General features: G+C 44.7%; 1 protein-coding gene across 4 annotated transcripts in view; it reads right to left on the minus strand.

The window, feature by feature from the left end:
- LOC126518492 (tRNA (34-2'-O)-methyltransferase regulator WDR6) overlaps window positions 1-19,718 on the minus strand; it is a 255,301-nt gene that overhangs the window by 203,483 nt on the left and 32,100 nt on the right. For all 4 annotated transcript variants that reach the window (XR_007596414.3, XM_055064865.2, XM_050168279.3 and 1 more), the window contains exons 5-6: window positions 18,472-18,607; window positions 1,480-1,773 (exon numbers count right to left, since the gene is read on the minus strand). Coding sequence is in view for 3 of the 4 variants with exons in the window: in XM_055064865.2 (XP_054920840.1) it covers window positions 1,480-1,773; window positions 18,472-18,607 (430 nt within the window). In the remaining variant the exon portion in view is untranslated. The remainder of the gene's footprint in view (window positions 1-1,479; window positions 1,774-18,471; window positions 18,608-19,718) is intronic.

Genomic DNA, 19,718 nt, shown 5'->3' on the forward strand with positions numbered 1-19,718 from the left:
TGGGCACTTTTTATGTAATAAGTTTTCACAAAAAGCATCGTGCTGTAGCTTGTTTAGCTCTTTGTAGATCACAAAGTGCCAATACCTAGCCAAACAGTATGTACAATTACTGAAACTATGAAAAAAAAAAAAGTAGAACATTTCGACAAATTTTTTTCTCAATTCTCTTAAATATAGCCATGTATGTACTTTCGCAACTTGCTGCTTGGAGATATTGCAATTTCAAGTAGATATTAGCACCGTACATATCTTCAAGAGTATGTACTATACCAAATTTCGTTAGTATAAGACACTTTTAAGTGTACATGGTTATTTTCATGTGATCGTGAAAAAAATTTGTTGAAGTGTCCTAATTTTTTTTTAATAGTTCCAGTAATTGTACACACTGTTTGAATAGATATCAGCACTTTGCGGTCTACAAAGAGCTAAATAACCTACAGCACAAAGTGTTTTGCGAAAATTTATTACACAATAAAGTGCCCGCAAAAATCACTCAATTTTGCCCTTATCTTGGACTTAAATCAAGAACTATAGCAGCTACACAGAAACTAATGACATAATTGAAATCTGCTTGAAATTCTCTAAAAGTGGGTGGATTTTCAAATCTCTAGCACAAATATTAAAGAAATGTTTTTTCGAGCACCGTCTCCCTATAAGCCTGCATTCTCAAGGAGCTCGCCCATTGCGCGTTCAAGAAATGTTAGATATCGAACGCACTTCATGGTACTGGACAGAGTTTGTATGAGAGGATATCTTCGACAAGAAACTCTTGCGGGAAAATGAAACGGACGAGAATGACTAAATAGTGAAGCGGAACAGACGACCATGAGTAAAGAGTGAAGTGCAATGGAAATAAATGCTTTCAGTGACTGTTTTCCTCGGCCTGTATGACGATGAACTGTTTTTTCCATTTTTACTGTCCCCAAATTACACCTCAGACTATATACGGGTCCGAGCCAACTTGGATAACTGTGGGTATTCCATGGCCTAATGGGTAGTGCGTTGGGCTGCTGCGCCAACCCTCACACCAACTTGGGTCACTGGGTATGTGGCACTGGATAGGTGCTGCTCGTCGGCGACAAAAAAGATCCTTTAGAATTTCTTCCATGCTCGGCAGAATCCAACCTGCGCCACGCGTGGAGTCTGCGGAGGCATTGCTAGATGGCGCAGCGTGTGCAGTGAAAAGAACGAGAGAGGAGTCCTGCTGCATACATATTCCAGCGTTGGCAATACCCTGTGTCACTACACTGCTTCAATGCCAATCACAATGATGTCGACATTCATCGTGAGATGAGTGCTGCCGAATCCAAATTTTTTATTAGTGTACCAGTCATATCACTACACTGTGTGAAAAGTGTTGCAAAAGAAAATAAGGAAAGAAAAAATAAGAATGTGCAACTATTACTACAGTTTATCTTGTACGTGTGCATAGGCTCCAGGCACCACTCTGCATGACACACACACCAATGGAGCTCTCACCTCGCCAACGCTGAGGTAGCAGCTCCGCAAGATGGCAGCCCGCCACACGCGTGACTCGTGGCCGTACAGTGAATGCACCGAGCTGAACCACCCACTGGCCAGCTGGGCAGGCCCAAAGGGCAGCAGGGAAGCGGTGCCCAAGTTTGTGTTAACGCTGCTGGTGCCCACACGTTCTGGTAAGGTGCCGCTCGACCCACCAGCCTCGTGGAACCGGTAGACACGCAGTGACCGGTCGTCGGACGTGGAGCAAAGCAGCCGTTGTGGTACATGGAAGCTCACCGAGAAGATCACACCCTGCCAACAAATGGGCGACAACAGTGGCATCGTATCATTCGATGCAACAGCATCCATGGCCTCATTTCTCTGGCCTCACAAATCATCAGCCTGAAAAGTTGCAGTGATACCCCTGTTAAAGTTACACTGAGCTCACAGCAATGTAATACTGCCTGTTATTATCATCTCTTCAAAGACATGCTGCCCATTACTGGTGGTTCCATCAAACTATTATCAAGTTTTTAATCAGTTTTGTCCATAATAGTAATACAGTCGAACTCAATTATAACAATGTTCAAGTGCCAAGAAAATCTTATTGTTACAACGAATAAGTGTTATAACCGGGTTACACAAAAAGAGCAGAGGGGACAAACATTCAAATATTTTAGTTGGACAGAAAACAGTACAGTCGAACCTACTTATACCATTACTGGGTTCTAACAATACTCGGATGTAACAATGAGCAGCTGCTGCATAGTGAACTTTTGTGTCTGTTTTATGGTAAAATAATCTGCTAGCTACAATGTTCCCATGCCACATTACTGGCTATAATAATTATAAATCTGGCTACTGAGTGCTGTGCCAAAAAGAAAAGTGACATTTAAGAAAAGAAAAGTGAGCCACGTTGCACACCCGCCTTTGTGCTACATAACTCGCACAAATGTGGACGTATACTTTTACTCCAAAACTAATGAATTAGCGACATTCTGTTGTGCTGAATACCAATTAGGTTCTCAGTTTAATAGTGAACCTGTGTTTTACGGCAACCTTTTATTTATTGCACAGAAAGATTTTCTTTCCAGTTTTTAAAACACAGAAGGGCTAAACCAACTTTACACCGGTTAGGTTGTCGTAAGGCCAATCTGTGTGACAGACGGAAGGACCGTGCATCACGTGACTCGATCAATGCTCCGCGCGTAGCCGGTGCTGTCTGCACCGTTTCATTGTCAGGTTTGGCTTGATTTGCCACCTGTCAAAGAATCTGAAATCTGGAGGGCCACAGCAAGTTTACATGGCGCTTACTAATACTTATGAGATACTAATAAGCTTTCTTTTTTGTTGCCTTCGGTTGCGGTTCCCCTTTTGGTTGTGGTTCACGTATTCCGTACACTATGGTGCACACAGTTGTGATTTCGCTACGGCCACATGCAGTGCCTCTTCTCGCGACGACTCCTCAAGCGGTTTTTTCTTATGACTCGTTTCTGGCACATTTTTTCTTCTGATGAAACGTGTTTTGGGACAACAATTTGATAGCGATAAATTTGTGTGCATACTGTTGGTGTGAATAAAGCATTTTTGGGACAAAATATTGCTTGCAATAATGTTTTGCTGTATTCCTGAGTTTTCAATCATTTCCTACCACTGAAAATTGTATTTGAAAATTCTACCCTCGAAGGGTAAACTTCAGACAGGCACCAGAGCATAGTGAGTATGGACAGCCACAAATGTGCGACTCAAAGTTGGCGCTAGCAGCCATGGAGAAAGGAATGCTTCTTCATTTCCTTCCTCCAAGAAAGCGCCAGTGTATGCATCCCTACAATCATCACTCAAAAAAGAATTAAACATACCACATGGTAATACCTTAAAATTTTTTCCTGTAGTTTCTTGGCCCACATCAGCTGTACAACTGTTACGACTCCACAGACAACGGTTACGATCAGTACCTGTTTCGCCTCAGTGCCAGGCGTGCAACCTATGCTTTGATTGCGGTCAACGTGCAGGCGTCAAGCTCACTGACTACATCGCAACAAAGGAGTGTTGTTGGGCAGCTTAATGACAATGAAATAATCACACAGTGAAAATTTAATCTGTTCAGATAACGATGTGTGTGTTAAGCCACTGCTGCTGCCACACTGCAAAGCAGGTCAGAAGGTGCTTACTGTCTGTAGAAGTTTCACGCAAGTTCTGCCTGGCTGCAAGTGTTTAGCATTTGCATGATTAAAAAGAACTGCGGTTTCCATGAAAATATTGTACAAGACAGAAACACAGTAGGCATTTCTTGACTATTTTCTAGGTCCATAGGATAATTCTACCTTCAAATAATTTGGGCAATGCTTTACTGGTCCCGCGAAGTTTGAATTGAAGACATTTCGCTGCTTGCAAAATGTGCAGTGCTTAAAAAACATTTGGTGTTTTACTAGCCAAAAGCACGATATGATTATGAGGCATGCCGTAGTGGAGGACTCTGTATTAATTTTGACCAGCAGAGGGCTTCTTTAATTTGCACCTAAATCTAAGTACAGTCAAACCTCGTTAATACATAGTTGGCTGGGAACGACGTTTAGGTATGCAATAAATGATGTACGAATTAACCGCCAATGCCAGTTTAGAAGCTACTTATGGGCCAGAAAAGAACTAGGTCACAATGCTCTCAAACACACACTCAGACAGGCTTTATTTGTGGGTATTCAGAAAAAGATTGGTGCTCTTCATTTGCTGACGTGGTGGCCTTGCTGCGACACTCTCGAACTCGGTAAGGCCGCGAGCAAGTTTGTCCACATGGCCCTGCTTTTCTGCGAAAGCTCGCATGACGCTCAAAGCACGCACCACGTCAGATAATAAAGGGGCGTCACCCGCTTCCACATCGTTGTTGTCATCACTTTCACTTGAAGATGGGCAAGGTCCGATGGCGGCAATAATGTCGCTATCCAAGAACTCCACAGATGTAACGTCGACTTCTCGATAACATGAAGACGACATGCCACAGCAAAGACCGCTGAACACCACGACTGCAAACACACTGGCGGAATGAAGAAAAAAAATTCATGCAGGAACTTCTCTGGCAGTTGTATAAGTATGCGTAAGCATTGTGCCACTTGCTCATCTCCACGCAAGCCGGTGTCAATATCAATGTTACGAAACTTGAATGAATGAATGAATGTGTATTGTTTTGTGGCGCAAGGGCCAGGTATGGCCAAAGAGCGCCATGACTGATAATGTTATGTTAAGCGCTGATTTGTGAGTTGCGATGGTGGGATGTAACATGGCTGTAAAGTGGCCTAAAATCAAACCTTATTATAGAAGCGTAAAATGATATATAGTATAAAATTATGATAGTGATACATATAGTCTATGGATATAGTACGTGTCGTAAGTGATCATGAAGCTAAAATGCAAGAATATGAAATAAGCACCTATGCCTCCGGGAGGCCTTTGAGCCCAAAGGCTGGGAGGCAGGTGCTTTCTTTATTGCAGTTACCGCAGCAGAAACCTCAGTTAAGAGGCCGTGCTACGGATTTCCTGGTGATATGACATGAAAACTACGTACATCTTTTAGAAATTCGAACAACGATTGATATTTAAAGAGAGGTTCTATACCTATGAACATTTGAGGATGGAGTGGAATTCGCTGCCGATGTGGTAGTGGAAAATGCTTTTTCCTATTTGTGTCTAATTCCCTGCATTCCATCAGGATGTGAAGCACGGTTAGTGGCTCACCACATTTATCACACGTGGGTGGATCGCCGCCGGACAAGAGGTATGCGTGTGTGCTGTATGTGTGTCTTATCCTGAGTCTGCAAAGTGTTACTTCTGTATAGCGGTTCTTTGATACCGGCGGCCAGTTGCCAAGATAAGGCTTGATAACATGTAATTTATTTGCTGTTTCTTTATCCCATAAGCGCTGCCAGAAATCTCTTAGCTTTTTTCTTATTGAGGGCTTGAGGTCCATTACAGGGATAGTCGTAGAAGTGTCTGCAGCGTTCGCGTGGACGGATGTAGCTAGCTGGTCAGCTAACACGTTTCCCTCTATCTCTTGGTGCCCCGGCACCCAGCATAAGACGATATGCTGCTTAGACTCATAGGTGTTTAGCAATGCTGAGTAAAGAGAAATAATTACAGGGTTTTGATATTTCGTGACAGTTTTCAAAGCATTTACGACGCTCAAAGAGTCTGTGTATATAACTGCCTTTGGGATATTAAATTCTTTAATGTGTTTAACAGCGGCCAATATCGCGTAGGCCTCTGCTGTGAAAATACTTGTGTTAGGGTGCAGAACACCAGCATCCGAAAAGGATGGACCGACCGCTGCGTAAGATACGCCAGAATTACACTTCGATGCGTCTGTAAAGAATTCAGGAGAGGAGTATTTGTGCTGTAACTCGAGGAAGTACATTCGTATATGCGCGACAGGCGCGTGCTTTGTAACAGCTACGAAAGATGTATCACAGTCTATTGGTTGCCACTGCCACGGCGGGGGCCGTACAGCAGGGGACATAAGGTGGTATTCAAGCAGTGGAACCCTTTTTTCTTCAGCCATGTCTCTAACACGGATGGAGAAAGGCTGTGCCACTGTGGGCCGGTTGCGGAAAAGTTGACAACTGGACAAATCGTTTATGGTGTAATACGTGGGATGCTGACTGTTTCCGTTCACTCTAAGAAAATACATGAAAGACGAATATGTTCTCTGCAGATGCAGTGACCACTCATCCGATTCAATGTACAGGCTTTCCACTGGGCTTGTTCTAAAGGCGCCTGTGGACAGGCGAATTCCTAAGTGGTGGACAGGGTCTAGCATCTTTAGAGCAGTTGGAGTAGCCGACTGGTAAACTATGGCTCCATAGTCTAGTCGTGTGCTTATGAGGCTTTTGTACACGTTCATGAGACATTTTCTATCACTGCCCCAGGTTGTGCGTGAGAGAACCTTTAAGATATTCATTGTTTTCATGCACTTGTTTTTAAGAAATTTTATGTGCTGTACAAAGGTTAGTTTCGCGTCTAAAATTATGCCTAAGAATTTATGTTCCCTGTTTACGGGCAGACGCTCACCATGCAACACAATTTCAGGATCAGGGTGCAGGCCTCTTTTTCAAGAGAAAATGACACAGGTGCTTTTTTGTGGGTTTAGTCTGAACCCGTTCTCATCAGCCCATTTGGAGACCTTGTTAAGAGCAAGCTGGACCTGTCGCTCACAGATTGCGAGAGAACTTGATTGAAATCCTATCTGCACATCATCAACATATGTTGAATAAAAGATGTTATGTGGTATGTGTAGACGGAGAGAATTCATTTTTACTGTAAAGAGCATGCAGCTGAGCACCCCGCCCTGCGGCACTCCAGTCTCCTGTACAAATTTCCGTGACAAAACATTGCCCACTCGAACACGGAATGTCTGATTTGACAGATAGCTTTCGATAGCATTGAACATATTTCCGTGTATACCTAAGTGTGAGAGGTCTCTCAATATCCCGAACCACCACGTAGTATCATAAGCTTTCTCCATATCAAGGAATACAGATAAGAAAAACTGCTTATGGACAAAAGCTTCACGGATACGTGCCTCGATGCGTATAAGATGGTCACTGGTAGATCGACCCTCCCGAAAACCGCACTGGTATGGATCGAGCAAATTGTTTGATTCGAGGAAGTGTAGTAGGCGACAGTTAATCATTTTTTCGAAAACTTTGCAGAGGCAACTTGTCAATGCTATGGGTCTGTAGCTTGATACAGAGGAAGGATCCTTTCCTTGCTTTAGAATTGGGATTACAATAGCCTCCTTCCAAACAGAGGGGATCTCGCCGGAAAACCATATAATGTTGTAAAGGTAAAGGAGGGTTTTTTGTGTTTCGGGGGGTAGTTGTTTCAACATCTCATATATTATGCGGTCTGAACCTGGGGCGGATGTATTACAACAGTTCAGTGCTGCCTGCAGTTCTGCTATGGAGAATGGTTCGTTGTACGCCACTCTTTTAGCACGTTTTCTTTGTAACATTTGCTGTTCTATTCGCGTTTTGTTCTTTAGGAAGGTTCCGGAGTAGTGCGAGGAGCTCGATATGTATTCAAAATGTGCACCAAGAGAGTTGGCTTGATCTTTCAGACTTTCTCCGTGGCTGTTTACTAAAGGTAAGGAATATGTTTGTTGCCCGTTAACTTTCTTCACTCTATTCCAGACTTTTCTCTCATCTGTGTAAGAGTTAATGCTTGAGATAAACTTTGCCCAACTCTCTCGTCTTGCTTGTCGGCGCGTTCTCCTCGCCTGTGATTTGATATGCTTAAAGTTTTCCAGGTTTTCTGCTGTTGGCGAATCGCGAAGCAGCGCCCATGCTTTGTTCTGGTTCCTCCGCGCTTGCCTACATGCATCGTTCCACCAGGGAACACGCCGCTTAGAACCAGTGCCGCTCACTTGGGTAATACACTTAGAGGCGGCATCTAGTATAAAAGCTGTAAAATATGGAACGGCGTCATCTATGGTTATACCGGACATCTCAGGCCAGGTCATGTGTGTAAGAGTTCGGTACTGTTCCCAATCGGCTGATTCAACCTTCCACCGGGGGACCTGCGGGAGAAGTTGATCTTGTTCCGTCGCACTTAAGATTATTGGAAAGTGGTCACTTCCATACGGGTTATTAAGCACACTCCATTTAAAATAAGGTAAAAGTGTCGGCGATAAAATGCTAAGATCTATGGCAGAATATGACTTGTTAGCAAGGTTAAAATACGTAGGCTCCTTTGTATTCAAGAGGCATGCTCCAGAAGAAAAAAGCAGCTGTTCAATCACGCGACCTCGCGCATCACAGCGTGAATCGCCCCACAAACTACTGTGTGCATTAAAATCACCGAGAATCATATAGGGTTCTGGGAGCTCATCTATTAATGATTCTAAAACGCGTCTGTGAAGCTGATAATGTGGTGGTATATACAAGGAGCAGATGGTTATGAGTTTATTTGAAAGTACGGCTCGAACGGCCACTGCCTCAAGGGCTGTTTGGAGCTTTAAATGCTGACACGCTACACTTCTGTAAGCAATAATGGCTACACCGCCAGATGATGCGACAGCATCCTCGCGGTCTTTGCGAAACTTAACATAGTTTCGGAGAAAGTTTGTGTGTATAGATTTTAAGTGTGTTTCCTGTAAACACAGCACTTTTGGATTGTGTTTTTGTATAAGTTCCTGCACGTCATCGAGGTTTCTGAGAAGACCTCTGACGTTCCATTGAATTATTTGTGTATCCATATTGGGAGTTAATAGGTGCTGTGTGCACAGAAACAGAAGTAGTGATTATGGAAATTACAGTGATTAAATTACAGAGCCCTTTCGAGGCCCTGTAACGGGAGTTTTGCCCTTTCTGGAGCGTTCGAGCGAGCCTCGCCGCTCCTTAGGCGCTTGGTGCGCTTTGAGGACAGGTGTTGTGTCCATTGCCTCTTGTGAGGCACCGGACACGTGCTCTTGCGAGCGAGAAGTTTTCAGGGGGAGTCCCGCCTTGGAGGGCAAGACCCCTGCGCCCACCAGCCCGGAGGTCGATGGGGCACCCTGAGGGATTTGGCTGCGCCGGCCGTTGCCAGTGCCGGAAGGGACCTGGGAAGTTGAGGCAGCCTCGGCTACGCCCACCTTCGGTGTCGATGGTCCCTTCTCCTCGGTTGACGGAGCAGTGCTAGCTGCAACCGCCGCGGGGGCAGAAGGCGTAGCTGCCGACTCACTGCTTGTGAATCAGACAGCCGCCTGAGGCCGTTGTGACGCTGCCCCCTGACGCGCCACATCGGCAAAGGTTTTCTTGGGCAGGTATGATACCCGCCTCCGTGCCTCCTTGAAAGTTATGTTTTCCTTGACTTTGATTGTAACGATTTCCTTCTCTTTTTTCCAGGAAGGGCATGACCGCGAGTACGAGGCGTGCTCGCCATCACAATTAACACAATGTGGAGTGTTCTGGCACGTTTCGGAGGAATGTTCTTTGTCACTGCACTTGGCACAAGTCAGACGGCCTCGACAGTTCTGTGAACTGTGGCCGAAACGTTGGCACTTAAAGCATCTGAGAGGATTGGGAACGTATGGTCGAACACGAAGTTTGATATAACCGGCCTCGATGGACTCGGGGAGGACACTTGAACCGAAAGTGAGTATCAGACGCTTCGTCTTGATCTCTTTACCATCTCGCCTGATCTTAATTCGCTTAACACTTATGACATTCTGTTCACTGAAGCCCTCCAAGAGTTCAGCCTCAGTGAGCTCCATCAAGTCATCGTCGGAGACAACACCACGGGTGGTGTTCATCGTGCGGTGCGGGGTTATAATTACTTGGGTTTCCCCAAATGACACTAGTGTTGACAATTTTTCATATTGTTTTTGATCGCGGAGTTCCAAGAGGAGATCCCCGCTTGCCATCCTCGACGCCTTATAACCTGGACCAAATACTTCAGTCAATGACTTCGAAACAAGGAAGGGTGAGATAGTTCTTACTGGTTTATCTGGTTTTGCAGAATGGATGACATGAAAACGCGAGAAGGATTCTTTTTGGCGGCCAAAAAATTGGAAGACTTCATCGGTGCGCCCTCTTTTCTGAGGGCGATCAGGTAGTGGAGGGAAGGAAGTAGCCATGTGTGGACGTGTAGTTTTCGGCAGCAACGCCAGCCACCCACCATGGAGTCCAACAAGGGGACGCTGCAGGGCCTGAAAAACAGGGCCTGCAAACGCCAGCTGTACGTTGCCACTATAACCCAATATGACATAACCAAGGTTGGCTACTCACACAAGGTTAACCCTTGCTGCCAGGAAGGTCGGAAGTAATAAAGAAATGAGAAGGAGACAGGAAAGGTGGAAAGTAAGAAAAAGACGAAGGTTGTAGGGAGAGAGAGACAGGAAAAGGCAACTACCGATTTCTCCCGGGTGGGTCAGTCCGGGGGTGCCGTCTATGTGAAGCCGAGGCCGAAGAGGTGTGTTGCCTCCGCCGGGGGGCCTTAAAGGTCCAAACACCCAGCATCGGCTCGACCCCCAGGATCCCCTTTTCCCCAGACACGGCTAAGCCGCGCACGGCTACACGCGGAAGGGTCCAACCCTCGTGTGCTCGGGTACGTGGTGTCGCAACGCACCAAACGCCTGCTTGCGCAGACGCCCCTGCGGGGGATGTTACGAAACTTGAGCCGGCCAGTACAAACAAACGATGGCGTTGCGGCATAGAATAAAGAACGAACTTTAGAGAAGGGAAACTGTACCTTCCACAGTAGCATGAAAATAAGAAGCGGCAGTGCGTGGAACTTACTGGGGGGCCCGACAGTTGGCGCTGATTAAAGAGGAAATGGGAAGTCAACAGGAAGTCAATGCTAGATCTTTGTGAGCAGCATAACCTCGTTATCGTGAATACAGGGCCTAAGTGTGAAGGGCAGATCATGTGGGAAGTGGGAAACCGGCAATCAACCATTGATTACTGTCTGATGACAGAAGGAATTCGTGATAACTTGAGATAAATGGTCATTAACGAGGAAGGGTAGAGCAGCATAGGAAGTGACCATAAATGCATCATTTTGAAGATGGGATATGTCGTTGGGAAAGAGAGCAAGGAGTGCAAGCTCGCCAGTCCAAATATGAACCCTGAACAAATAACAAATATAGTCACAAGAGTCAAGGAAGAACTTCTTTGCAAATGGCCAAGTAAAGAGCAGGAATATAGTGAGCTTCTAAGTGTAATAACAACAGAAATATGGAAAGAGAAACATGTTCGTTGGAAAGGAAAAAAGAAATCGAAAAGCTGGTAGAACAGGGGGATACAAGAAGCAATCGCTGAACGACAGAAAGCATGCCGAGAGCAGAGGCAGGCAAAGAAGGCACAGTTGCCGCAGGATGAAGTGGCCAGTAAATGGGAAATATACCAGGAGAAAAAGTCTACGGTTCAAATACTGGTGCAAGCAAAGATAAAAGGTGAAAGTGAACGTTGGTTGTCAGAAATATGTGAGAAAAGGAAGGCCACACCTACAATATTTTGGAACCACATAAAATGATTAGGCAGGAAGTCAACAACAATACAGCAACATATCCTAGATGAAGATGGAAACAAACTGGAAGGTGAAGCGGCATTAAATTACATCCGAAAAATAACAGCCGAATCTTTCCAAGGGAATGACGAGGTTGTATTTGAAGAAAAAAAGAGCATGAAAGAGAACCAGATGGAAAAGGAGCTAGTGCTGACAAATTTCAACTGGAAGAAAGCCGAAGAGAAAATTCCTAATCGCACAGCCACAGGGCTAGACGAGGCTCCCATTTGGCTCATTAATGAACTAGGACCAAAAGGTAAGCAAGCTCTGGTGAAAGCAGTGGAAAAAAACTTTAAAAGGTAGAAGAATACCAGACAGTTGGCGAAAAAGTAGAATGAATTTATTTTATAAAGGTAAGGGGGAGAAAGGTAGAATTCACTCGTATAGACCGTTGACCATTACATCGGTAATATACATGCTAGCAATGCAGGCAATCAAATTAAATCTGTAAGCATGGGCAGAGAATAATGGCATTTTGGGAGAAATTCAGAATGGCTTCGGAATAGGTAGGTGTTTGGATGATAACTTATTTGTTCTTACTTAGTGTATTGAAATATCAAGAGTAGAAAGCAGACCATTATATGTGGCCTTTTTAGACATTACAGAAGCATATGACAATGCAGACCGCAACATATTGTGGGATATTCTGGAAGGGGAAGGCTTAGGTGATGATTGTCTACAGCTTTTGAAAGAGATTTACCTACAAAATACCGCTTGCGTTGAATGGGAAGGGACGAGGAGCGAGGAGAAAGTTGATATCAACAAGGGACTGAGGCAGAGGTGCCCTTTATCCCCACTGCTGTTTATGATGTACATTGTGAGGATGGAGAGGGCGCTAGAAGGAAGTAATATCGAGTTTAATCTCTCATATAAACAGGCGGGTACAGTAGTAGAGCAGCAGCTTCCAGGTTTATTTTATGCAGACGAGATTGTGTTGCTAGCTAACAAGCAAAAAGATTTGCAACGTCTGTCTAATATCTGCAGACAGGAAGGCGAGAATTTACGTTTGAAATTTAGTGTTAGAAAATCAGGAGTTATGGTATTCAATGAAAACAGTGAACAGACAGTGGAGATACAGGGCCAGGAAATCCCTCGAGTAAAAGAATATAAATACCTTGGTATATCGATAAACAAAGGCAACAGATATATGGAAACACAGGAAAAAACAATAACAGTAAAGGAGAAGAGAAATGCAGCCATAATGAAGCACAGAGCGCTATGGAGATACATGGGTACGAGGTGCTCCGGGGTATGAGGAAAGGTGTAATGGTTCCAGGACTTACCTTTGAAAATGCAGTTGTTTGCTTTAAATCAGGAGTACAGGAGGAGGAAAACATTTTATCGTTGAGAAAAAAAAAAAATGGCGGAAGGGAGCGGTGCAGGGTGGGTCCCTATTCCAAGACTCCAGTGGCCATCGCGACCCGCCCAGCTTGATCCAGGAGGCCCTTCTGGGCCTCGAGGTCAGCAAGAGTGAGGATGGCCTCCCAGGGCTCCCTTAGTAAGATGAATTAATAGGAATTAATAGGAATTAATAAGTAAAGGTGAATTAATGGCATGAAGTCTTTTGGCGCACTCCCATGAAGGCCGTGACCCGCACCATGGGCAAGAGTTAGTGTACAAGGTTGGGTTTATTTTATGGTATCTACCTAAATGTGGGTAGGTATGCGTCTGTATTCTTCTATATTTCTGTGCCTCCTCTACATTGAGTAGTTTGTGTGGTGGGGCGTACTGTTGCTGGGTTCTTCGCTGGTGCTCCAGTATATTGAAGACCAGTAGGCGATCGTCTTTTTCATCGTTGTACGTATCTCCACTCGGTTAGTAAAGCCTCGAGCTAGAGTGTGTGCCTGTTCGTTTCCTGAGATACCCATGTGGCCAGGACACCATAAAATTGCATGATCTTCTTTCAATGTGGCGCCTATGATCTTAAGGGTGACTTGTGGTATGTTACCTTGTAGATACATTCTGCATGCCACTTTTGAGTCGGACATTATTAAAGCTGAGCTATTTTGCTTTTCCTTGTAGGCGATAGTGAGAGCACTCGCCGCTGCTTCCCCTGTAGCAGTGCACCTAGTACGTATTGAGGCTGATGTGTGAAGCGTTCCATGGCGTGTGGGTTGAACTGCCACTATTACATGTGCTTTGCTAAATCTAGCTGCATCAGTATACATTACGTCTTGATTACTGCCGAAGGTTTCCGAAGCTGTTTAGTTCTCGCTTGTCTTCTCGCTGTGTGATAATTTTTGTTCATGTTGCGTGGTATTGGGGAGACCACTATGCGCTCGCGTATTGGATCCGGCATTGCGTTCATTTGTTCCTGGGAGTACTATTGCGGTCGCAATGGGTAGCCTAAACGCGACAGAACGTTTCTGAGGCACAGTCGTTCGCTTTGTGTCATAAGAACGGCTGCTCTTAACTCTTCAAACGTGTTGTATATGCCTAGAGCTTGCACCCTCTCGTTTGCTGCATTCGTAGGAAGCCCAAGTGCTGCCTTATACGCGCCACGTATTAGTAGTATTAGTATTATTATTATTAGTATTATGATTAGTATTCGTATTATTATATTGTTAGTATTAGTATTAGTAGTATCAGGGGTACAATCAGGACTCGATGGCAACCAACAGTCAGTGGGACCCCTCACATTGGGTGCTCATGGGAAGACTACAAATGAAGCTGTGCAGGGTGATATGGGCTGGACAAGTTTTGAAGCGAGGGAAGCTCACAGTATAAAGCTCATAGCATTCGCCGCCAGGCTTGCAGGTGAATATTACAGTTACATAAGTTGCAGTTGCCGGGAAGCATGAGAAGTGGTCAGGGATCTTTGAATGCTATCGCGTTCCACTCTTAAAGGCGAAGCTTCCTCCAAGTTTTTGTTGGTGCTTATGTTCGAGATTCATTTCAATACATTCGCTCTGTGCAGCGATTCACTCGAACTTGAGTTTCCGGGGCCAACCAAGAAGTGTTCTGTGTGCACGGAATCATGGTCATTTTGTTACAACAGGTTTTGCAAAAAGTTATTGCCGTAGTCGAATATGAAAGTGTATATACAAATAGATCTGAAAATAAGCATGGCTATATTTGGCTACAATTTTTTTTGCCAATTTTTGTGTTTGGCTACATTTGGGCTACAACATTTGGGCTACCAACTCGCCCAACTTTCCACTTTAATACAATTTCTCTAGCTTTGGGCTACACCGCCTTGTCCGACCTGGCAACACTGCATGAACTGGTGTGCACAGCGACACAAGGTGCATTGATAGCGCAAGCAAAGTATGGCAGGTGGTGGCGCCCCAGTGCACTGATGACGTTCCAATCATTATAAGCTGTTATTGCTCATTAGCGCCTTATCCATCCACATCGAACCATTATAAACCATGATCAAACGTACACCGGCAATGCCTGCATACATGGCAAAGCCGCGCGGACCGTATCTGCGATGTGGACAGAGTGCTGACTAGCCCTGCACACTGCATTTCCGCCTTTGCACGCTGAAGAGAGACGCACAGGCCCACATCTCGAAAGGTATCTGCGAAAGGGGCAGGGTGCGGCTTGTGCCGAGAGCTTCGTGAGCACTGTGTTAGCATCGCCTCATTTGCGTCGCCTCGTTAGCGTTGAAGTGACAGGCGACTTGAAGGTACCGTTGCTAGTTGCTCGCTGCTGTGGGCTTTATCTTGAAAGCGTTCGCCTTACAGGATGGATGGAGGGATATTTTTCTCGTTGGGTAAGCATAGAAATGCCTATGAATTTTTAAAAATGTGCTTCTGCACGGTTAGTACTTGAGTTGGATTGAATTCGGTTCGATGGCGACAGTGAATTCGCACCTCTACCGGCAACTTGTTCGCATTACCAGAGGCAAATCTCAAAGGCCATGCTTTTGTGCGCTGCAATCAGCAACAGTTGTATAAGCAGGAACTACTGCCATGGTGGCCACGTTTAAACGTCACTATCGCTGGCGGCTGTCATCCGGGTGTCGAAACTCGAGAATCAAACATCTGCACACATGAGATTTTGCCGATTTTGTGCCTGTGCGTGTAGAACAAAAAAGAAAATAGTACGCACTAACCGTATGGTGGGCACCGAGCGACTATGGCTTAAGCGGCCAGCCAATACATGGGGTTCAATGGGGGCTGGATGGGGGAATCTTCGCGACTATGTTTAAACCGCAATTACACATTAAGCGAGTATGTATTAACAAGGTTTTACTGTACATGAGTGTTTTTGCATTTTGTCCCCATCGAAATGCAGTCGCCGCGGTTGAGATCAAACCCGCGACTTCAAGTTTTAAGTGGAATTCCATAGCCACTGAGCTACCGCTTATGAGAAGACAAAAAGTAGCCACTTCACAGAGAAGTGTGAGATGATTATTAATGATTATTGATGATTAATGATGATTATTAAGTGTCAACAGCAACAATGAGAGGATTGATGATGACCGAAATAGGCGGAGGAATATTGGGCTGCAAGTGAGGTTATCTGGAAAGGCCTGTACCCAGGAAGGTGCCAAGGACTGCACAATTGAGTGCTTAAATATACAATCCTGCAATGATATCTCATTGCAGACTGATAAGCATGACACAGAAAAGGACAACAGTTAAGAACCTATTAAGATGTAGTGCATGACAAAGAACAGTTAAACCATGCTAGAACGAAGTCAGTAAAATGGGCACTTTGTTTCGTCCTATTGAAATTAAACCTTTTATGCAAAAAGCACAGTCACTGAAGCAGTTTTCCTAGAGAGAAGGGCTGCGAAACTTTCTAATTAATTATCAGACAATTGGAAAAAAGCTAATTTCTATGAAAAAAAAAAACCCATTTTGTTGAGTTTGAGAGTCAGCAACCAGAGATATGGTTTCGTGCCATATTGACACCATCAAGTGAAGCCTGTGACGTTTTCGCATCCACATCGCGCCTGCGTCTGACGGTGTCGCTCACAGTGGGATGACACTATCATGAAATGTGCAGGCACGGAGCAAACACTTTGTCTGCCTCTTGCTTCAATGCATCTCCGAAACTCATGATTACGCAAACTACAGCATAAAACATGTAGGAAAACAGAGCACATGAGGCCATGACCAACTGCAGATTACCTAAGATATGGCATGTGGACCGCGTACGCACCGACAGCCGCACTGACAACCATGCGCAGTGCCGCCAGGATAAAAGAGATGCACGCTCTCCTGCCCCCCCCTTCCCCATCCCTAATGTGCGCTTGATCACATTACCGCATGCTCCTTCCTCCCCTTCCTCACACAGGAAGACTGCGTGCATCAAGTCACCACCCTTCTCAACTCACTTTAGCACACTTTCCCTTGCAGCCACATGTCATTCAACCAGACCTTGTAATAGTGAGGTTCAAAATATACGGCCTTCTATAAACAAGAAGTTATAAAACATTAACTCTTTCTGTACAGCGCCCATTGCTCGTTAGCCCACTAACAATGGTTTGCAACACCGCTTCCAAGACCTTCCAGTGTGTCTCACGGACACACTGCACTACTGGACATGAAGGAGAACTATATTTTTGTTTTCTAAGCAGTTCACTTTCTTCCTGCCAGGCAGTAATTTTTGAACACGCTCCAAAGTTTCGCGATTGTAAAAGTATAAAGCAAAAACACCCGCCCGCTATCGATGGTTTAAAAAGCAGCTTTCGAGACCTTCCACACCACTTACAGTCAAACTGCACCATCGGACGTGAAGGAGGAGAACCATATTTTTGCTTTCTAAGTAGTTCTATTTCTTCCCGCCAGGTGGTGATTTTTGAACACACTCTGAAGTTTTGCGATCATCAAAGTAGAAAGCAAAAATAGCCGCCTCTGGGAGCGGCCCGCAAGCTTCAAAAGATAGCAGATCTCATGATTCCACTGTGTCTGTGCCTGATTTTATCAATGGATTGAGCAGAAGCAAGTCTGAAGATGCTGCTTTTTCGTCAGACTTAGACTGAGAAAAACGACAGCTCAAACCAGCCTGGAACATTGGCGGCCGCAGTCGGGTATGCCCAACTACAGTGTTTGCAGTTAAATTTTTTTAGTAGAATACCTGTTCAATGAAAAATTGTGATTTTTTTTTTTATATAGTGCCTATTAGATGGCAATACATTTTGTACATCCCATATTTTTTTTTACATATTCTTCTTTGTAGATACAAGCGTGTCTTTACAAACTTTGTTCAATTTTATCCCATAATCTTGATTCCGGCAATTTATATCCTTTTCATGGCATATATCTTAAAATTTTTATGTATTCATTCTGCTTTTTGTTTATGCATTACATAAAATATTGAGTGCAGTAGTTCCTTCAGAAAAAAAACCTTGCATCACCTACAAGAAGCACCCATTTTTCCCACAGTACGGAAAGTATTAATTCGTTATATGGAGAAATTAGTTATATTGAAGTTCGTTATATAGAAAGGTTTGACTGTACATAATATGCTACATTTCAGCCTCACACCTTCTTCCAAATGTGCATAGACACTCATTCTTTTAACGGATTGGCTACCAAATATGATATGTGGCACGAGGCCCTCCGTACTGATTATTTTTGCCGCTTATGGGAACTAAGCAAACTTCTGCTAAATACTAAGTACTAAAAATTAAAAAAATCTAACCTCCACTGTAGTGGACAAGTAGTCTCATCTATTCACAACTTAACAAGTATAGCCTATATTGCTCATCATGCCATCTATGAATAAATTTCTAAACCAAACATACCTCCAGCCTCCAACCTCACCAATCGCCAGCGTTCGCAATGTGGCCCCTGTTGCTGGGCCCGGCGGTTAGCCAGTTTGATAGCCAATGGGTTAAGAGTTTGTGCACATGTGAACATTAAGATATCTGCAATTAGACAACATTCAATTCACACCGAAACGTTAATATGGCACCTATAATTTCGTAAGAAAAGACATAGTTAACTTTTCATAACTTTATTCGCTTTGTACAAAGTGCAACATGTTCAAACTAGAAACCCAAGAAGACAAGTAACTTACTTGGTGACCAGTGAGTCTGTGAAGAACAGGTGCAGGCGAAGGTTGGGATGGCACCCAGAGAAGCACTTCCCGGTATACCGTGCCCACCACAGCAATCAGTTGCTTCCAAGAAGCACCAACCAATTGTGCAGTGTATCTTAAGTGTGGCATGCTGTCAAGGAAAGCAAGCTGGTGCTTACATTCTACAGTGTAAACTCATTAATACATACCTGGCAGGAACAAGGCATGGCTAGGCTCCTGAATGGTAGATAGCTAAACTTCGATATACAGTCAAGCCCAGTTATATCGAACTCGCAAAAAAGATGCCCATCAGCTCAACATAAAGCATTATTCAATATAAGCCTGTTAAAGAATTGGACGTCATAAAAGCACATAAAATTTATGAAACCACTCTATTGATGAAACTAGCTTAGTTTCGCATGAAATAGACCTGTATCTTTTGCTTGGGCAACTTTGCTGCCTGTGACAGCATGCACTTCTCCACATTGTCTAAAGAGTCGGAGCAGCTGAGGCTGCAACCTTCCACATTCGTGCAGAAGTGCCGGACTAGTGCAAGTGCACGAAGCACCTCGAAGGATGTGGGCAAAGGATTGTTGTTGCTGCTTTCCTCATTGTGCTCGGTTTCACTTGTGCTCGGTACGATGTCAGCAATGTAGTCCTCGTTTTTGGGCACTCACAAACTCGTCAAGTGTTGATCCGTCAACGGCTTTCAGAAATTGTGACAGCTCACTCCACACTTCGGCGACACTGGCACCGCCTTCGTTGCACTCATAAGCATATTGTCAATCATCAACGGGCACATGGAAGCTGGCACATCTGGGGCAGTTTCGGATGAACCACTCGTACACGGCCGCCTCAACGTCTTATAGACGGCCGTGCGTATGCGTCGGGTGCCACGGGCAGTGGGTCGTTTATCTGCTTTAGCCCTATCTCCCCCTTATTCTTCAAGATGGTGCTGAGAGTGTACCTCGGAATCTTGTACACTGCGGCTACATCCGGCTTCTTACTGCCTTCGATTCGATTTATGATTTCAAGCTTCACGGCGAAAGGCACATTTTGACACTTCGCGCTAGTTATCACAGCAACGCTGCAGAAGGCCTACAAGGTGCAAACACAACAAACGAGAAAAGCAGCAAGGCAACTCAGACTTGTACTATCTTGCATGACGAGGGCACAAAAGCCTCTGATTGGCTGTCTGAGCAAGCGCTGCGGGTGGGCCAGGATCATTTTCTGCAGGGGGTATCGCC

This window comes from Dermacentor andersoni, chromosome 1, assembly GCF_023375885.2.
Source record: "Dermacentor andersoni chromosome 1, qqDerAnde1_hic_scaffold, whole genome shotgun sequence".
NCBI lineage: Eukaryota > Metazoa > Arthropoda > Arachnida > Ixodida > Ixodidae > Dermacentor > Dermacentor andersoni.